Here is an 18,965-nt window from a genome sequence, read left to right on the forward strand (position 1 = left end):
AGAAGAGAGCAGATCACTGTGGAAGACTGGGTACTGCTATGGGGAGTTCGAGTAATAGTTCCAAGTCAAGGCCGTCGAGCCATACTGGCTGAATTTCATCATGGGCATCCTGGAGTCTCAAAAATTAAGATGCTGGCCAGGAGCTATGTCTGTTTGTCGAGGCTGGATACAGACATAGCGGCATTGGTAGGTTGGTGCCAAGGATGCCATCAAGGGCAGAAGATGCCACCGGCAGCCCCAATGCACCCATGGGAATGGCTGGGTAGACCATGTCGATTTTGCAGGCCCGTTTATGGGTTCAATGTTTTTTGTAATAGTAGAAGCCAATTCGAAATGGCTGGATGTCTACAAAATGAACTCTGCAAATTCAACAGCTACCATCGAGAAACTTTGCACCTCGTTTGCAACAGGTGATATCCCGGAGGTGTTAGTTTAAGATAATGGATAAGTTTTCACCAGCCAGGACTTCACAAAATTCATGGAGTCAAATGGCATTCGGCACATAAGGACAGCATCATACCACCCAGCATCAAATGGGTTGGCGGAGAGAACCATCCAGACCCTAAAAGTCGGGTTGAAAAAACAGTCAGCAGCATCATTAGACACCAAACTGATGCATTGGCTATTTGACTACAGGACAACCTCACGTGCCACAACAGGATTAGCACTGGTGGAGCTACTCATGGGCAGACAACTCCGAACCAGGTTGAGTCTACTCTTTCCAAACTTAGGCGGAAGAGTAGAGTGACACCAAGAGGCCCAATGCAGGGGCCATGACAACACTTGCCGAGAAAGGCAGTTCAACACTGGAGAAAAGGTATGGGTCAGAAATTACACCAATGGCCCCACATGGGTAGCAGGAATAGTCAAGGCAAGGACAGGACTTGTGTCATATGAGATACGTGTGGGTGAAAACGTAGTAAAAAAACACCTGGACCAGGTGCAGGCCTCAGATTCGTTTCCTCCCCTGGAGCTGACTCAGACCAGCATACCGAAGACCGTGGAGAGTCCCCCCTGACAAACTATTCACGCCCCTCCGACACCACTGGTGAGGACATCGGACTCTGACATGGACACAATGGATGATGCCGCAGCCGTCCCCCTGCCAACGGAGGAAGGGGGCGAACTGCCCCTCAGGCACTCACATCGGAAAAGACGGGAGCCTAGCTGTTATAACCCCCCCCCCCCCTCCCCCTCCACATCAGAGGCCAAAATGGAGGATCCGGACCCGATGCAGAAATGAAGCAGGAGACCCATGAGTCACAAGGAGCACGGGGGCTCCTCGGACTTTGGGGGGGAGGGGTGTAATAACTTAGGCAGGCCTTTGAGATTGGCCAATTAGTATATGAGTTCCCTGTTTGTAGCCCAATCAGGGAACCCCTTTCTCTGTATATAACAGGGAGTGTCAGATCCTCTGCACTACCAGTGTGGACAGCAAGTTTGATACACCTGGTTGTTCGGCTGTTGGTTTTGTAACTAAAAGGAATTGTTACAAACAGATAAGTTTCCTCAAGTTTTTAAAAAGGAAAAGAGTAGCTGAAGTCAGTTTTGGTCCCTTTGAGGGGGAGACTGGAGAATCAATAATGGAAAACAAGGAAAAGTTGGAAGCATTGAACAGATATTTTGGGCGGTATTCTCTAAAAATGGGGCTATGTCCCCACGACGGCGTGAAAACCGGCGCCAAGGGCTCCGACGTCAACAGCCGTCGCTTGGCAACTGTCACTTGCCAACAGCCTCTCCACAAACCACCTTCAACTTAGGCTGACCGCACTGCACGTATGCAAATTTCCCCAGAACAGCTGATCAGTAGCTCTGCTCTGCTGCCCTCTGCTGGATGATTGCCTTCACTCAAACTCCTCGGGTCTCCTTCGCAGATTCACCTTCAACTTAGGCTGACCGCACTGCACGTATGCAAATTTCCCCAGAACAGCTGATCAGTAGCTCTGCTCTGCTGCCCTCTGCTGGATGCAGTGGCCAAGAACTTCGCCAGCAACTTGGCGTCTACATTCAGCAGTGAAATCGGCCTGTATGAACCGCACTGCAAAGGGTCCTTATCACGCTTCAGGATCAGGAAGATTAGTGCCCGAGACATCGTCGTGGGCAGAACATCCCCCTCCCATGCCTCGTTAAAGGTCCTGACCAACAGGGGGCCCAGCAGGTCCGCATATTTCTTATAAAATTCAACCGGGAACCCATCCGGTCCCGGCGCCTTCCCCGACTGCATGTGGCCAATCCCATTGACCAGCTCCTCCAACTCGATCGGCGCCCCCAGTCCCTCCACCTGCTCCTTCTGCACCCTTGGAAATCGGAGCCTGTCCAAAAAATTCTCCATTCCCCCTCCCACCGCCGGCGGCTCCGACCGGTACAGTTCCCTATAGAAGTCCCTAAAGACCTCATTGACCTCTGCCTCCTGCCGCACCACATTCCCATCTCTATCCTTCACTCCACCAATCTCTCTAGCCGCGTCCCGCTTACGCAGCTGGTGCCCCAGCATCCTGCTCGCCTTCCCTCCATACTCATAGACCACTCCCAGCGCCTTCCTCCACTGTGTCTCCGCCTTTCTGGTGGTCAATAAATCAAACTTGACCTGCAAGCCGTTCCCCCAGCAATCCCTCCTCCGGGGCCTTCGCGTATCTCCTATCCACACTCAACAGCTCCTCCACCAGTCTCTCCCTCTCCCTCCTCTCCCCCCTCTCCCTATGGGCTCGGATGGAGATAAGTTCCCCGCTAATCACTGCCTTCAGAGCCTCCCACACCATCCCCACCTGGACCTCCCCAGTATCATTGACCTCGAGGTACCTCTCGATACATCCCCGAACCCTCCTACACACCTCCTCATCAGCCAACAACCCCACGTCCAGACGCCAAAGCGGGCGCTGGTCCCGCGCCTCCCCCATCTCCAGATCCACCCAATGCAGAGCATGGTCCGAAATCGCGATAGCCGAATATTCGGCCTCTTCCACCCTCGGAACCAGTCCCCTGCTCAAAACAAAGAAATCAATGCGGGAATAAACCCTGTGCACATGGGAGAAAAAGGAGTACTCCCGAGCCCTCGGCCTCCCGAACCTCCAGGGATCCACTCCTCCCATCTGGTCCATCATAAACCCCCTCAATACCTTGGCCGCCGCTGGCCTCCTGCCTGTCCTTGAACTAGAATGATCCAGTAGGGGATCCAGCACCGTATTGAAGTCCCCCCCCCCCCCCCCCCCCCCCCCCCGTGATCAAGCCCCCCGAACTCCAGGCCAGGAATGCGGCCCAACATACGCCTCATGAAACCAGCATCGTCCCAATTTGGGGTGTACACATTAACCAACACCACCCTCTCCCCCTGCAGCTTACTGCTCACCATCACATATCTGCCGCCACTATCAGCCACAATCTCAGACGCCTCAAACGCCACCCTCTTCCCCACCAGGATCGCCACCCCCCGGTTCTTCGAGTCGATCCCTGAGTGGAAAGCCTGCCCCACCTACCCCTTCCTCAGACGGACCTGGTCCGCCACCTTCAGGTGGGTCTCCTGGAGCATGGCCACGTCCGCCTTCAGCCCCTTCAGATGCGAAAACAACCGGGCCCGCTTAACCGGCCCACTCAACCCCCTCACGTTCCATGTAATCAGCCGGATCAGGGGGCACCCCGCCCCCCTCCCCCGTCGACTAGCCATAACCCATCGACTGCTCGCCCCTGGCCATCACCCCTTCGGCCCGTTTCCCACGGCGATAGAACCTCACCCCGACCCCCCCGAACTCCTCCCTAGCCAATCCAGCAGCAACCCGGTATCCCCCCCCCCTCCCCCCCCCCCCCCCCCCCCCCCCCCCGCCCAGGCTAGGACCCCTCCTAGCCGCGACTCTTCCTCCACTGTACTCCCGCGAGCCAGCTGACTTCTGCTGACCCCGGCAGCTCCCGCTCTAACTCCGACCCCTCCCGATATGAGGTCTCCCCTCCTCCCCTGCATCAGCTCCTGGGCACCGCTTCGGCGCGGGAAACCCGGTCTAATAACCACGCCCCTCGCCACCAGCTCCACCCCCTCGTCCCGCAGCGCGGGAAACCAGAGAAAAGCCCGCGCTTTCACACTGCCCCACCCCACCAATGCAGCTCCCAAACCGCAGTCCCAACCCAACCACCAACTCCGTACAAACAAAGACACAGATCAACCCCAGTACCCCCCTTAGAACACAGAACCATAACCCACATCGTCCGAAAGTGAGAGAAAAAACAAAAACAAACAGAATAACCCGGTACAGCATAAACAATGATACATGAATAGGATAGAAAAACTCCCACAGCCCCCAATCTCTAGTTCGAGTCCAGCTTTTCAGCCTGCACAAAGGCCCACGCTTCCTCCGGGGACTAAAGTAGTGATGCTGGTCCTTGTAGGTGACCCGCAGGCGGCAACATGCCGAATTTCACCTGCTTTCCATGGAGCACCGCCTTCGTCCGGTTAAACCCGGCACTCCGCTTGGCCACCTCCGCACTCCAGTCCTGGTAGATACGCACTACCGAATTCTCCCACTTACTACTCCTCACCTTCTTGGCCCATCGGAGAACACACTCCCGGTCACTGAACCGATGGAACCGCACCAGCACCGCCTGCGGGGGTTCATTCGCCTTAGGCCGCCTGGCCAGCACTCTATGGGCCCCCTCCAGCTCCAGGGGCAGATGGAAGGATCCTGCCCCCACCAGCGAGTTCAACATCACGGCCACATAGGCCGGCAGGTCCGACCCCTCCAGCCCCTCCTCGAGGCCCAGGATCCGCAGGTTCTTCCTCCGTGACCGAAGCTCCATCTCCTCGAACCGATCTTGCCTCATATATCTCCACCTTCCCCAAGAGGGCCAAAACCTCCTCCTCGCGCTCAGAGACCTGCTGCTGCAACTCGAGTATCGCTGCACCCTGTGTTGTCTGGGTCTCCAGCAGCTTACTCGTCATCACTTTCAGGGATTCCAACAACTCCCCTTTCAGCTCCGTGAAATAGCGCAGAAGGGCCGCCTGCTGCTCCTCAGCCCACTGCCTCCACTCCTCAGGGGCTCCACCGGCCGCCATTTTGTCCACCTTCCCCCGCTTTTCCAGGGGAGCTGCTGCTCTTTTTCTCCTCGCCCCACTTCGAGTCCGAACCATAAATCCCGGGGGGTTTTGCTCCAGACCCCTTTATCCACCGGGAATCGTCGAATCAGCGCCGTTTGGGGCCCTTAAAAGAGCCCACAAGTCCTTTTAAAGTGGGAGCTGCCGAACGTGCGGCTTAGCTCCACATAGCCGCAACCGGAAGTCAAGTAGGGTGCTCTTTCAAGGACCAGTGTAGACTCGATAGGCTGAATGGCCTCCTTCTGCACTATAATGTCTATAATTTATGGTGCTAAAAAATGACTTCCAAAACCTTTCCAGCTTCAGGCAAGACCAGAATATATGTACGTGGTTAGCAGGGCCCCTCCCACACCTCTCACTGACATCCTGTACCCCTTCAAAAAGCCGGCCCATCCTTGCCTTCGTCAGATGCGCCCTCTGCACCATCTTCAATGGCATCGCTCACAAGTTGAGGTATTCATCCTCCGCAGCACCTCGCACCAAAATCCCTCCTCTAATGCCATTCCCAACTCTTCTTCCCACTTGGCCTTAATCCCCTCCATGGGTACCTTATCCTCGTCCAAAATCCTCCCATAGGTCGCTGGGACGTCCCTCCTTTACAGCCCCCCGCCACTGACAGCGCCTCCTCCAACGAGCGGGTGCTTTCACAAACGTCGAAAAAACCTTCTTCTCAAATTCCTGTACTGAAAGCTCTCCTGCGCTAGTCTAAACTTCTTATTCAACTCCTCCAAACTCTTAAACCACCCTCCCAGAAACAGATCCTTCATCTTTTTGACCCCTCTCTTCATCCCATGCCCGGAACCTCGCATCCACTCTCCTCAGCTCGAATCTCGATTCCCCCTGATCGGCATCATCCTTGACCCCGCTCCCAACCTAAAGTTCTACTGGAATTGACTCCAAACCTTCAGTATGGCAACGACCACAGAACTTCCCAAATACCTCCCTGTAGCCAACGGGAGCGGCGCTGTCGCCAACGCCCTCAACCCTGACCCCCTAGACGAGCCTGCCTCTATCCTTACCCACAAAGTCTCCGTCTCCCTATTCCAACCCTGTATCTTCTCCATATTCGCCTCTCAGTAGTAATGCATCAGATTCGGGACGACCCCCTGACGGTCGTTTCCTCTGAAGTACCGCTTTCCTGATCCTGGCCACCTGCCTCACCCAAATGAAGGAAAAAAAAACCCCAGTCTATCCACCCCTTGGGCAAAAAGACCGGTAGGCACTGGAATAAAAACAAAAAATGGGGCAAAATGTTCATCTTAACTGCCTGCACTTGACTTACCAGCGACAGGGGAAGAATATCCAACCTCAACAAATCCGCTTTTACCCTCCCCAACAATCTCAAAAAATTCACTTTTCGAAGACCTGCCCAATCCCGAGCCAACTGCACCCTCAGATACCTGTCTGAGGCTGTCACACAAAATGGCGACCTCCTACCCCAACCCCCGTCCCAGAAGTGAATACCACAAAATACTCCTTTCCCCCAAATTCAGCTTGTACTCAGAAAATGCTCCAAATCGATGGGATAACATATTAGCATGGATAGAGAATTGGTTAGCAAACAGAAGGCAGCCGGATATAGGGATAAATGTGTCATTTTCGCTTGGCAAGCTGTAACTAGTGGAGTGTCCCAAAATCAGTGCTGGGACATCAATTTACGATCGATGCTAATGACGTATAAAAAGATACTGAATATATGGTTGCTAAATTCACTGATCATATGAAGATAGGTAGGAAACTAAGGTATCAAAGGGACACAAAGAATCTATGAAGAAATGTAGCTAGGTTAATTGAGTGTGCAGAAATTTGGCAGATGGCATATTATGAATGTGCCTAGCAAGACATAATAGGATGCAAGATGTTAGGCAATTGGCAGAAATCTGCCTAGAGACAGCAGTAGCCAGTATTCAAGAAGCCAAACGAGATGCGTCTCTCCCAGTGACAAGATTAGAAGGCAGTTTAGATACGAATTGAATGTGAATAGCTTATGAATTGAAACAGTTTACATAGATAATTGGGAAACTCAATGAGGTATACATATGTTAATGTCTAGTGTCAAGGAAGTTGATAGGGGAAGACAGCCAAATACACAGAAGGCATAACCAGAGAGGAACAAAAGCATAATTGGCCGGACCTTCAGAAGCAAGGCAGACCAGTTAACATCTAGTAGGCTCAGGATGCCGGTTTCCAGCTACCAAGCCTGATGGCCAAGTTTTACAGCTTTAAGTCTGAGAGCCAAGGCAGATCAGGAAACCTTAGTAAAGGCAGTTTAATTATCTTCACTGGACCAGACAAGTCGCTTCCCAGGTTTGGTTATCATCCCGGTATCATGTGGTAACTATAAATTGGTGTAACTTACAGATTTATTTACTTTGGATGTTGTTTGGGGAAATGGGGTAGTCATAAGGAGTTCAGGGATCATAGATATATTTTGGAATAAGGGGTACATTCTACGCGCAGTATATGTGTGCAGTAATTAATGTACCTTCATTCTCGTAGAGTAGTCCTGATTGTGTGTATTTGTCTTTTGTTTGCTTTAATAAATAGTCTTCAATAATTGTTACACGATGACTGAACTACTTATTCTCACTGGGGTTTTTCTTGTCTCCTCACACAATCACAAAAAACAAAATTATACATCCCCACGAACTGGTGTTCATAGTTGGGATCCTTCGTAGATAATATCAGTGTTCTTCGTGACAGTATAATGTGAGAAAATGTGAATTTATCCACTTTGGCCAAAAGAATAGGAAAACAGTATCCTATTTAAATGGAGAGAGACTGCAGAACTCAATAGGGCAGATGGCTCAGGATGACCTGGTACATGGATCTTAGAAGGTTAGTGTGCAGGTACAGCAATCAATTCCTGGGATGAAGCGGTTATCTCATGAGAAAGGTTGAGTAGGTTGGACCTATAACCATTAGAGCTTAGAGGAATGAGAGGTAGTCTAATTTAAACACATAGGATCCTGAGGGGAATTGACAGGGTGGATGGTCAGAAATGTTTCTCCTTGTGGGGGAGCCTTGAGCTAGGAGACATGGTTTAAAAATTAGGGGTCTCCCATTTAAGACAGGGATGAGGCTAATGTTTTCTCTGAGGGTTGTTAATGTGTGGAATTCTCTTTCCGAGAGTGCAGTGGAGGCTGGGACATCGAATATATGAAAATCTGAGTTCGATAAATTTTTGATTGCCAAGGGAGTCAAAGATTTAGGGAGGCAGATGGGAAAGAGTGGATTTAGGCCACAATCAGATCTGGCATGATCCTATTGTACAGCAGAGCAGGTTTGAAGGGCTGAAATGGCCTAATCCTGCTCCTAATTGTTGCTTTCCTTTGCTGGTATAATGGTGGGATTAATGCATCTTGATCCAGGATATGTATGGATGAGAAAGACTACTTGGTCATTCTTTTCCCAGCTATCCAGGATAAGGCTTATTTTCTCCATGAGACCGATGTTTCCACTTTCAGTTTTCTTACCCAGAATTTTTATCCTTGTGTTGATTACATTTTGTGTTGACGAGAGCCTCACAATTGTAGGTCAAAGTGTGCTCTACGCTGATTGGAGCAAAATTCCTTCTTCTTATCTCATGGTTTAGTTTGAAATAGTGGATTTATCTTTGTTGAAACATTTAATTACCTTGCCATCCTCCTTTCAAAGCTGAGGTAGCCCAAAGTTTTCCAATCTTTTTGTGTAGCCCGTCCTCCCACACCAGGAATCAGTCTTACCTCCAGAGTTTTGAATCTTCCCTGTTTCTTAGTGACAGGACCAGTGCAGAGCATTGCATAGTTTAAGTATAGTCCCTTCCTTGTGGTCTACCACTGATGTTCAATTGGTCATTATTCTTTTTACTTTTGTGAATACTGTTCACACTACCATTACATCCATATAAACCATATCAGCTGTTTGAAAACCAAATTCTTTTTCAACAGTTTATTTATTCTAGCATATTATATTTTCAACATAAATAATTCAATTTAGCCAGTTGAAACAATCTGTTAAAATATTCTTTACTTGTTGATCAGTCCCCATCACCTGCGTAATTTTGTTAATTTTGTTTGCAGTAAACTGAATCCGCCCTGATTAAACTTATATTTCTTATTGTTGGGTCAGTACAAGGGAAACTCCGGCAGCACCCATTTCATAGAATTTTATCATCCATCGAGTCTGCACCGGCTCTTGGAAAGAGCATCCTACCCAAGGTCAACACCTCCATCCTATCCCCATAACCCAGTAACCCCACCCAACACTAAGGGCAATTTTTGACACTAAGGGCAATTTATCATGTCCAATCCACCTAACCTGCACATCTTTGGACTGTGGGAGGAAATCGGAGCACCCGGAGGAAACCCACGCACACACGGGGAGGATGTGCAGACTCCGCACAGACAGTGATCCAAGCCGGAATCGAACCTGGGACCCTGGAGCTGTGAAGAAATTGTGCTATCCACAATACTACCGTGCTGCCCATTTATGCTGGGAAAAGTGAGGTTTTTTTTTAGGGTGAGCTCAAATAAATAATTTTGTTGAGTTAAAATTATAATTATTATTGTCAAATGTCAGTATTGATGGGCTGGTTTAGCTCAGTGGACGAGACAGCTGGTTTGTGATGCAGAACAAGGCCAGCAGCACGGGTTCAATTCCCGTACCAGCTGAGAATTATGAATTCTCCCTCTGTGTACCCGAACAGGCGTCGGAATGTGGCGACTAGGGGCTTTTCACAGTAACTTCATTGCAGTGTTAATGTAAGTCTACTTGTGACAATAAAGATTATTTTTTTATTGCTTTAATGTGCGCTTTGTTGAAAGATAAGGCAGGACAAAGAGAAATCTTACCATGGAGTAAGATCATATTCTCTCAGAGACAGGTGTCAAATATCCACAATCATCTGTCATTTTTGGAGAATGCGAACCGTTATGGTTTATAATGGTAGTGGTAGACAAAGGTGTGCAGGTTAGGTGGATTTACCATGCTAAATTGCCCCTGAGTATCCAAAGATGTGCAGGTTATCTGGGGTTAAGGGGATAGGGTGGAGAAGTGGGCCTGAGTGTGCTCTTACAAAGGGCCGGTACTAACTCAGTGGGCCAAATGGCCTCCTTCTGCACTGTACGAATTCTATGGTTCTACTGTATGTACATTTCTGCTGTTGAACAGTAACCCAGGCCACCAGTATTGTACCCAAGATAACACAGTTGTGAATGCTGCAGTAAGAATTTACTATGCGTAAATAAAGGCCTCATGATACATCACGGATGGGGAATAACTCTGGTGCCCTGATATACCTTTAGTGCACATCTTCATTGTATTCATTTCTCTATCAACATTCTATGATGGTCAAATATTATAAACATTTTTGAAATTGTTTGTAGCGAAAACACACATTTGTGTTTTTCCTTCAATAAAGCAACCTTTCTGCTCCAATAAGAAGTCTTACAACCTCAGGTGAAGGAGCAGTGCTCCGAAAGTTAGTGTTTGAAACAAACCTGTTGAACTTTAGCCTGGTGTTATAAGACTTCTTACTGTGCTCACCCCAGTCCAACGCCGGCATCTCCACGTCATTTCTGCTCCAAGTTATTGTTACTCCTTTTCTGTTCACCTCGTACATTTATCCATGTTTCAAATCCAAGTGGCCACCTGTGTTTCAAAGTATGTGGCAACAATGAATATTATTTATTAATTAGTATCAATATCCATTTTTCCATCGAGCTCAGCAAATTGGCTTAGATCGGGTGATCTTTCCAATGGCCTGTGCAGACTCGATGGGCTGAATGGCCTCCTTCTGCACTGTAAATTCTATGGCTGACTATGTACCTCATTGAATAAGTTTCCTAATTCTCAAGTTTTTGAAGTAGCAACTCTAAGTGTGTAATTTACAGCTACTTTTACTTTTCTTAAGTATGATTATGATTGTAATTTTGTTGCAGTTTTTGTTTGAGAGGGTGGAAGCAGTGTCTACGGCTATGATCATTGACTTGGATGCACATCAGGTAATTACCCGCAATCATTTTATATTGAAGTGAAAAATGTCTTCTCTTTCTCTTCCTCCTGTGTTATGAACAGAAGCGTGTAATTGACTTGCTGATATAATTATATTGTAAACCTTCAAGTCAGAAATGGGCTGATAGGAAGCCAAATGATTTGTATTGTCATGAATGGTTTAGATAACTTGCGTATTCTTAAATCAAGAGTGTAAAGTAAATACTTTCTGATACAGAAGGCTACCTTGTGAACTATCATAGGAAAATAAATGTTACTCATTCAGTGCCACTGTTATTGTCAAATCAAGTGATTGTCTTTTCCCCAACATTAGGTTCCCCAGGCCGAAAAGAGCATTGGTATACTTTGTGTTTCATTTTTCTGACAGTGATAAGTTTCCTAATTCTCTGTTTAGCACAGGGCTAAATCGTTGGCTTTGAAAGCAGGCCAGCAGTACAGTTCGATTCCCGTAACAGCCTCCCCGAACAGGCGCCGGAATGTGGCGACTAGGGGCTTTTCACAGTAACTTCATTTGAAGCCTACTTGTGACAATAAGCGATTTTCATTTTTCATTTCATAGAGGAATAATTAGCAATCTAGTTGAGCGAGGCCCCTTGGGGTGAACAAACATAATGGGCGTAATTCTCCTACCCACCCTGCTGGGTCGGAAAATTGTCGGGGGGTGGGGGGGGGGGAACAGCGTGAATCCCGCCCCTGCCGGCTGCCGAATTCTCTGGCGCTGGGGTTTGGGTGGGGGCGGGAATCGCACCACGCTGGTCGGTGCCCGCAGGCAGCGCCGCCCCCCCCCCCCCCCAGCGATTCTCCGGCCCGCGGTTGAATGGGCGCCCGTTTTCGGCGGGTCCTGCCGGCGTAAATCAGAACAGGTCCTGGCTCCACAGGCGGCGTGCAGAGTCCTCAGGCGCGGGGGGATCTGGCCCCGGGGGTGGCCTGGCCCGCGATCGGGGCCCACCGATCCATGGGCGGGCCTTGCCGTGGGGGCACTCTATCTCTCAGCACCGGCCACTGTCAACCTCTGCCATGGATGGTGTGGAGAAGAACCCCCCTGTGCATGCGCTGGGATGATGCCAGAACCCCCCCGCGCATGCGGCAACTCGCACTGGCGGAAGCCCTTCCACGATTCCGCACCTTCGGGACAGCCCGACGGCGAAGTGGTTTACGCCACTCCTCGGCGCCGCAGTGGCCCGCCCTGCCGGTTTGTGGAGAATCCTGCCCAATATGTTAGAACTTTTCATCAAGGTGGAGAGTGACGTAGTTGATTCTGAGACTAGGGGCGGGATTCTCCGACCCACGCCATGCCGGAGAATCCCCGGGGGTGGTGTGAATCCCGCCCCGCCGCTCCGACACCGGCTGCCGTATTCCCCAGCGCCGGTTTTCGGGTGGGGTTTACGCCGTGCCAGTCGGGGGCCGTTGGTAGCGGCCCCCTGCAACTGTCTGGCCCCGATAGGCCGAGCGGCTGTCATTTCCTGGCTCGTCCCGCTGGCGCGAAATGGACATGGTCCATCACAGCGAAGCCTGGCTTGGAGGCTGGCTAGGTGAGTTGTTGGGGGGGCGCGGGGGGATCCGGCCCCGGGGGGAGCCCCCACGGTGGCCTGGCCCGCGATCAGGGCTCACCGATCTGCGGGCGGGCTTGTGCCGTAGGGGCACGCCTTCCTTCCGCGCCGGCCTCTGTAGGGCTCTGCCTTGGCCAGCGTGGAGAAGAACCCCCCCTGTGCATGCACAGGAAACACACCGGCTGGTCTGCGTATACGCGGAACCACGCCGGCAGTTCTGCGCATGCGCCGGCCTAGCCCCTGGAAGTGTGGAAGATTCTGCAACTTCCGGTTAGCCCGACGCCGGAGTGGTTCGTACCATTCTTGGCGTCGGACCATCCCGCCAACTGCGGGAGAATCCCGCCGTAGGTCCTGAATCTTGATATAGGAAACTACAATGGTATGAGGCGTGAGTTGGGTCTGATGGATTGGGGAACATTACTTAAAGGGATGACAGTGGATAGGCAAAGGCAAACATTCAACGAGCACATAGGTGAACTGCAACAATTGTTTATTCTTGTTTGGTGCAAATGTAAAATGGGAAAGGTGGCCAAACCATAGCTTACAATGGAAATTGGAGATAGTATTAGGTCCAAGGAAGAGGCATAAAAATTTGCCAGGAAAATAACAAACATGAGGATTGGGAACAGTTTATAATTCAGAAAAGGAGGACCAAGAGGACTTGGATTGATTAAGAAGGGGGGGAATAAGCTTGCTGGGAATATAAAAACTGGCTGAAATGAAATGAAATGAAAATCGCTTATTGTCACAAGTAGGCTTCAAATGAAGTTACTGTGAAAAGCCTGGAGTCACCACATTCCAGTGCCTGTTCGGGGAGGCTGGTACGGGAATTGAACCGTGCTGCCGGCCTGCCTTGGTCTGCTTTCAAAGCCAGCTATTTAGTCCTGTGCTAAACCAGCCTCTGTAAATGTTTTTATAGTTATGTGAAGAGAAAAAGATTGGTGAAGACAAATGTAGGTCCCAAACGCCGTCGCGTTTTACGATGGCGTGAACGGCCCGAGCCAAGGACTAATTCTGGCCCCTACAGGGGCCAGCATTGCACTGGAGTGGTTGGCGCTGCTCCAGCTGCTGATCCCGGCGGGAACTGGGCGCCTAGGGATATGCACATGCGCAGTGGCGCCGGCGCCAATGCGCGCATGCGCAGTTGCCTCCTTCAACGCGCTGGCCCCGATGCAACAGGGCTACAAGGGCCGGCACGTAGGAAAGGTGGCCCCCAGCCAGAGAGGCCTGCCCGCCGATTGGTGGGCCCCGATCGCGGGCCAGGCCACATCAGAGGCCCCCCGGGTCGTAACCCCCCCCCCCCCCCCCCCCCCCCCCCCCAGGCTGCCACCCGACCCTTCAATGCCGAGGTCCCGCTGGCTCAGAGCAGGTTAGAGCGATGCCAATGGGACTTGTTTGTTTTTACGGATGCGGGCCGGAGAATCGCGGGGGGGGCTGGGTGGAGCGACCTCCGAGTGGCAATGCGCCAACCACGCCGGCCCCAATGGTTTTGATTCTCCGCAGAGCGGGTCGGGGCACCATGGTGCGATTCGCGTGGCCTCCCCCGGCGATTCCCCAACCCGGCCATTGTAGCGGGTCAGAGAACCTCGCCCAGGGAATTTATAATGGGGTACAATGAAATGGCTGACCAACTAAATACATCTTTGGTTCTGTCTTCACAAAGGAGGACACAAATAAGATACCAGAAATGTTGGGTAACATAGGGTTTAAGTGAAATCTGTTTTAGGTGTTGGGGAAATTGATGTGATTGAAGTCTGATAAATCCCGTGGGCCTAATATTCTACATCCCAAAGTTCTTAAGGAAGTGGCCCTAGAAATAGTGGATGCATTGGTGGTCATCTTCCAAGACTAGTGCATTGAGATGGATAGGAAACAAAGAGTGGGTATAAACATGTCATTTTCTGAATGGCAGCAGTGACTAGGTACTCGGAACCCCGCTATTCACAATATATATTCATGATACTAAATGTAATATCTCCAAATTTGCAGATGACACAAAGCTGGATGGGAGGGTGAGCTGGGAAAAGGTTTCAGAGATGCTTCATTGTGATCTGGACAAGCTGGGCAAATGCATGGCGGATGCAATATAATGTGGATAAATAATAATAATAATTGCTTATTGTCACAAGTGGGCTTCAATGAAGTTACTGTGAAAAACAGTATGGTTATCCACTTTGGTAGCAAAAACAAGAAGGCAGATTATTATTTGAATGGCTATAAATTAAGAGAGGGGAATGTGCAATGAGACCTGGGTGCCCTCGTACACCAATCACTGAAGGTAAGTATGCAGGTGCAGCAGGTGGTAAAGATGGCAAATGGTATGCAGGCCTTCATAGCGAGAGGATTTGAGTACAGGAGCAGGGATGTCTTACTGAAATTATACAGGGCCTTGGTGAGACCACAGCTGGAATATTGTGTGCGGTATTGGTCTCCTTGTCTGATGAAGGATGTTCTTGCTACAGAGGAAGTGAAGAGAAGGTTTACAAGACTGATTCCTGGGATGGCGGGACTGACATATAAAGAGAAATTGAGTCGGTTATGAGTATATTTGTTGGCGTTCAGAAGATTGAGGGGGGAATCTCGTAGAAACCCATACAATTCTAACAGAACTAGACAGGATGTTCCGAAGGTGAAGGTGTCCAGATCATAGTCTAAAACAGTTGGAACTGAGATGAGGAAAAATTTCTTCACCCAGAGAGTGGTAAGCCTGTGAAAGTCGCTACCACAGGAAGCAGTTGAGGCTGAAACATTATGGGCAGGATTGTTCGGTCCCACTGCACTGAATGGAAGATTTGGCTGAGCGCCAAATTCTCCGTAGCGGGGCGGATTCACAACGGAGAATACAGCCTATATGTTTTCAAGAAGGAGTTAGATAGAGTTATTGGGGCTAAAGAGATCAAAGGATATGGGGGTAAAGAGGGAACAGGTTACCAAGTTGGATGATCAGCCGTGATCGTATTCAATGGTGGAACAGGCTTGAAGGACCGAATGGCCTACTCCTGCTCTTATTTTCTATGTTTTTATGTGACTGTACAGTTAGCTGATTACTCACGGGAAGGCGTACAGTTGTAGTAGCTTGGATTGACTTGTTGGTGGAAAAATTTGATGGGCCTCCAAAATGGACACCAAGTCAGTAGACCATCCACTCTGGCTTCAGACCGCATTCAAATGCGAGCAATTAGCAATGGCAGGCTGCTCGGCAACTTGCTTTTTGAAGAAGGCAGATAATTGCCTGACTCTGCTGAGCTGGGTGGCAGGTCATGTCTATGGAGGATGGGAGTGCCAATCGAGGTAAAGTTGCCATAGTCCCAGAACCAATCCAGGAGGTGTAGGAAGGGTCTGGAGTTTATTTGAGGGGCCCACAAAAATAAAAATATGAAATTAAAAGGTGCTTTTTGAACCGCTTCCAGCAGTCACTTTAGGTTTTGCGGGTGAGGCTACTCAATGTTTGGCACTATTAGGTGGAAGATGAATGGCTTATGCTCAGTTTCAGTGCTCAGCCCGTACTTAACAGGGTTGAACAGCAGAAAAATTAAATTCACATTTTTAAGAACCTTCATGCCTGTTTCTAGTGGGTAGGCTGCGTGAATCTGACATGCAGTGAGCCTTGAACATCAATGGATTTTTAAATGTTGGCTGCCCATTTTTCAGTCACAAAATGGGGCAAGGACGACAGGATGAATGTATTTAATTTCCACAGATATTCCTACTGCCTAATGCTCTGTACTTTTCCTTGAGGAGGTGCTGAGTTAAAGAAAGTAAAATAACATAGATGCTGAAAATCTGAAATAAAAGCAAAAAATATACTGGAAATCCTCAGCAGGTTTGGCAGCATCTGCGATGAGAGAAACGGAGATAATGTTTCAGGTAGATGATGAAAAGTCATCTTGCCAGACTGGCTGGATATTTTAAGCATTTTCTGTTTTAACCCTGTCGCGAATTGTGTTCACAAACTATCCTATTTTTAACCCAGTCAAAAGTAGGCTGTGACATGACAATATTAGTTAACTTTTTTCTTTCATTTAACCAAAGCTCAAATTGCAACTTTCCATATATCAAATATTGTTCATAAAAATAATGTTAAGCAGCAACCCATAATGGGAATATAATGCTGAACTACGTTGCTAAAGTATAGGGAAGGTCATACTAAAATTATAGAGTGATGTGGTCATGTTTTGAGTATGCTGTGCGGTTTTGTGAAACTTTATTCCAAGGCAATTGGAGACAATTCAGGGAAATATTGCAAGGTGATTCTCAGTTTCATAAGGATTGATCAATGAGATTGAACAAGAGAAACTGGGTTTTAGTCTTGAGAGCAGATGGTAAATCCAGGAGATCTCTTCAAGTTGAACCACAGCATGGGTTGGCATTGATGAAAGAAGAATTTAGCAAGATGTTGAGAAATGTTTCTTGTAATTAATGAGTTATCATTTGAAAGACAGTGGGAATTCAAGATATAGATGATTGCTGTCTTTCTTTCCTTCTGGAGGTCTAGCTTAAAAATTAACTTCCATATCATAGAATTTATTTAAATGATAATTAATTGCCATCTTGAAATTGGGGTTTTAACGTACAGAAGAGGCTTTATCATTTGATCAAAAATGAAGGATTACAGCTTGTTTGCGTTTTTAAATATTTGTCTATGTGTTTAGTTAAATCTTGCTTTGTTTAGGGAGTATCCTTGGATATATTTCTTCCCTGATATCCCTGTAGGAAATAGAGGCCTTGTTTTGTGGGGGCAGTCGTGTTAGGATCCCAGTTGGTTTTATAACTGGACGGGACAATCCCAGAATGGAACCCTGGCTTAAAAGACGGTAATTGTTAATTTTCTTTCATAAAATGTGGAGGTACAGAGTCACAAGATTGCTAATTAGTTTTAATAACAAGCATAAAAACATTTATCAAACAAGAAAAGTTGGATTATTGCACAAAACTGCCCACAAAAGTGGGCAGCACGGTAGCACAAGTGGATAGCACTGTGGCTTCACAACGCCAGGGTCCCAGGTTCGATTCCCCACTGGGTCACTGTCTGTGCGGAGTCTGCACGTTCTCCCCGTGTCTGCGTGGGTTTCCTCCGGGTGCTCCGGTTTCCTCCCACAGTTCAAAGACATGCAGGTTAGGTGGATTGACCATGCTAAATTGCCCTTAGTGACCAAAAAGGTTGGGAGGGGTTGTCGGGTTATGGGGATGGGGTGGAGGTGGGAGCTTGGGTGGGTCGGTGCAGACTTGATGGGCCGAATGGCCTCTTTCTACACTGTATGTTCTATGTTCTAAAACTCCATTACTCCTCCCTTAGCTTAAAAATTGCACACAGGTTATAGGTTTTAGGATTAAGACTGATTACAAAGTACATCTTAATGCACCCTCCACTCTGAACGCCAAGTGAATGTTTGTGGATGTCTCCTCAGAAGCACCACCCCTGCCCCGATGATTGTCAAGTGAAAGTTTCCAAACTCCATTCCCAAAAACACTTTAAAATCTTCTCTCATAAGTATGCTTTCCCTTAGCGCTTTGCATTCCAAAACAGATTTTCCAAATGACATTTTTAAACAAAGCTTTTGCTCCACTTTTAAGATTCTTAAGCCCCCTTTCCAAATTCACATGTAGCAAATTAGCATTTTGATTCAACAGAGTTGAAATGTCAATTTTGTGCGTTAATATCTCTGTTTTTCTCTTGTCAAAAACTCTTTTAGCTGTTTGAAGAATGTTGTAAGATGTTTCTTATGTTCACTCAAAATAGTATTGTACTCATGCTTTGTTTGTTTTTTGACCTTTTAATGATCTTGTTGCTCCCAGTCCCATTTCAAATGACATCTTTTCAATTCTGTTTGAACCATGTCAATCACTTACTCTCTCTGAAATTTCATAGTTCTAATTGGTGAACTTTTTGCACAAGTTCTGAACTATCTCACTCCAACTCTCAGTCGAGTTTGGCAAACTGTTCACTTGCCTTTCTTCCAACAACTGTATCTAGTGGAGTATCACTGACAAGCAGTTTAAAATCAGAGCCTCTGGTCATTGACTCAGAAAGATCACTTTGCAATTTCAGTCCATCTGGTTGACGATTCGTAATTTGCAAGGACTTTGCTTGTTTTCTTATTGTCCATTACTGACTTTGATATATCAGTAATATTACTTGGATCAGTTCTTTGCTCAACTGTATCAGTATTCCACATTGTGCTTTTACTCATTGGAACAACTTTTGACTTGCGACACTCCATTACCATCCACCTTCTTCCATTTCTTCCATTTTGCTTCGAAATTCACAAATCTCATTATTCTTCTCACAACAAAGTTCTCACAGTTTGTCAGTTTTATTTTTAAATTCTGTATTCAACCAATTA

At 48.2% G+C, this 18,965-nt stretch overlaps 1 protein-coding gene across 3 annotated transcripts in view; it reads left to right on the forward strand.

The window, feature by feature from the left end:
- Positions 1-18,965, forward strand: part of hdac11 (histone deacetylase 11) — a 230,610-nt gene that overhangs the window by 121,044 nt on the left and 90,601 nt on the right. For all 3 annotated transcript variants that reach the window (XM_038812720.1, XM_038812718.1, XM_038812719.1), the window contains one exon: positions 10,999-11,061. In XM_038812720.1, the coding sequence (XP_038668648.1) occupies positions 10,999-11,061 (63 nt within the window). The remainder of the gene's footprint in view (positions 1-10,998; positions 11,062-18,965) is intronic.

This window comes from Scyliorhinus canicula, chromosome 11 (genome assembly GCF_902713615.1).
Source record: "Scyliorhinus canicula chromosome 11, sScyCan1.1, whole genome shotgun sequence".
In the NCBI taxonomy this organism is placed as follows: domain Eukaryota; kingdom Metazoa; phylum Chordata; class Chondrichthyes; order Carcharhiniformes; family Scyliorhinidae; genus Scyliorhinus; species Scyliorhinus canicula.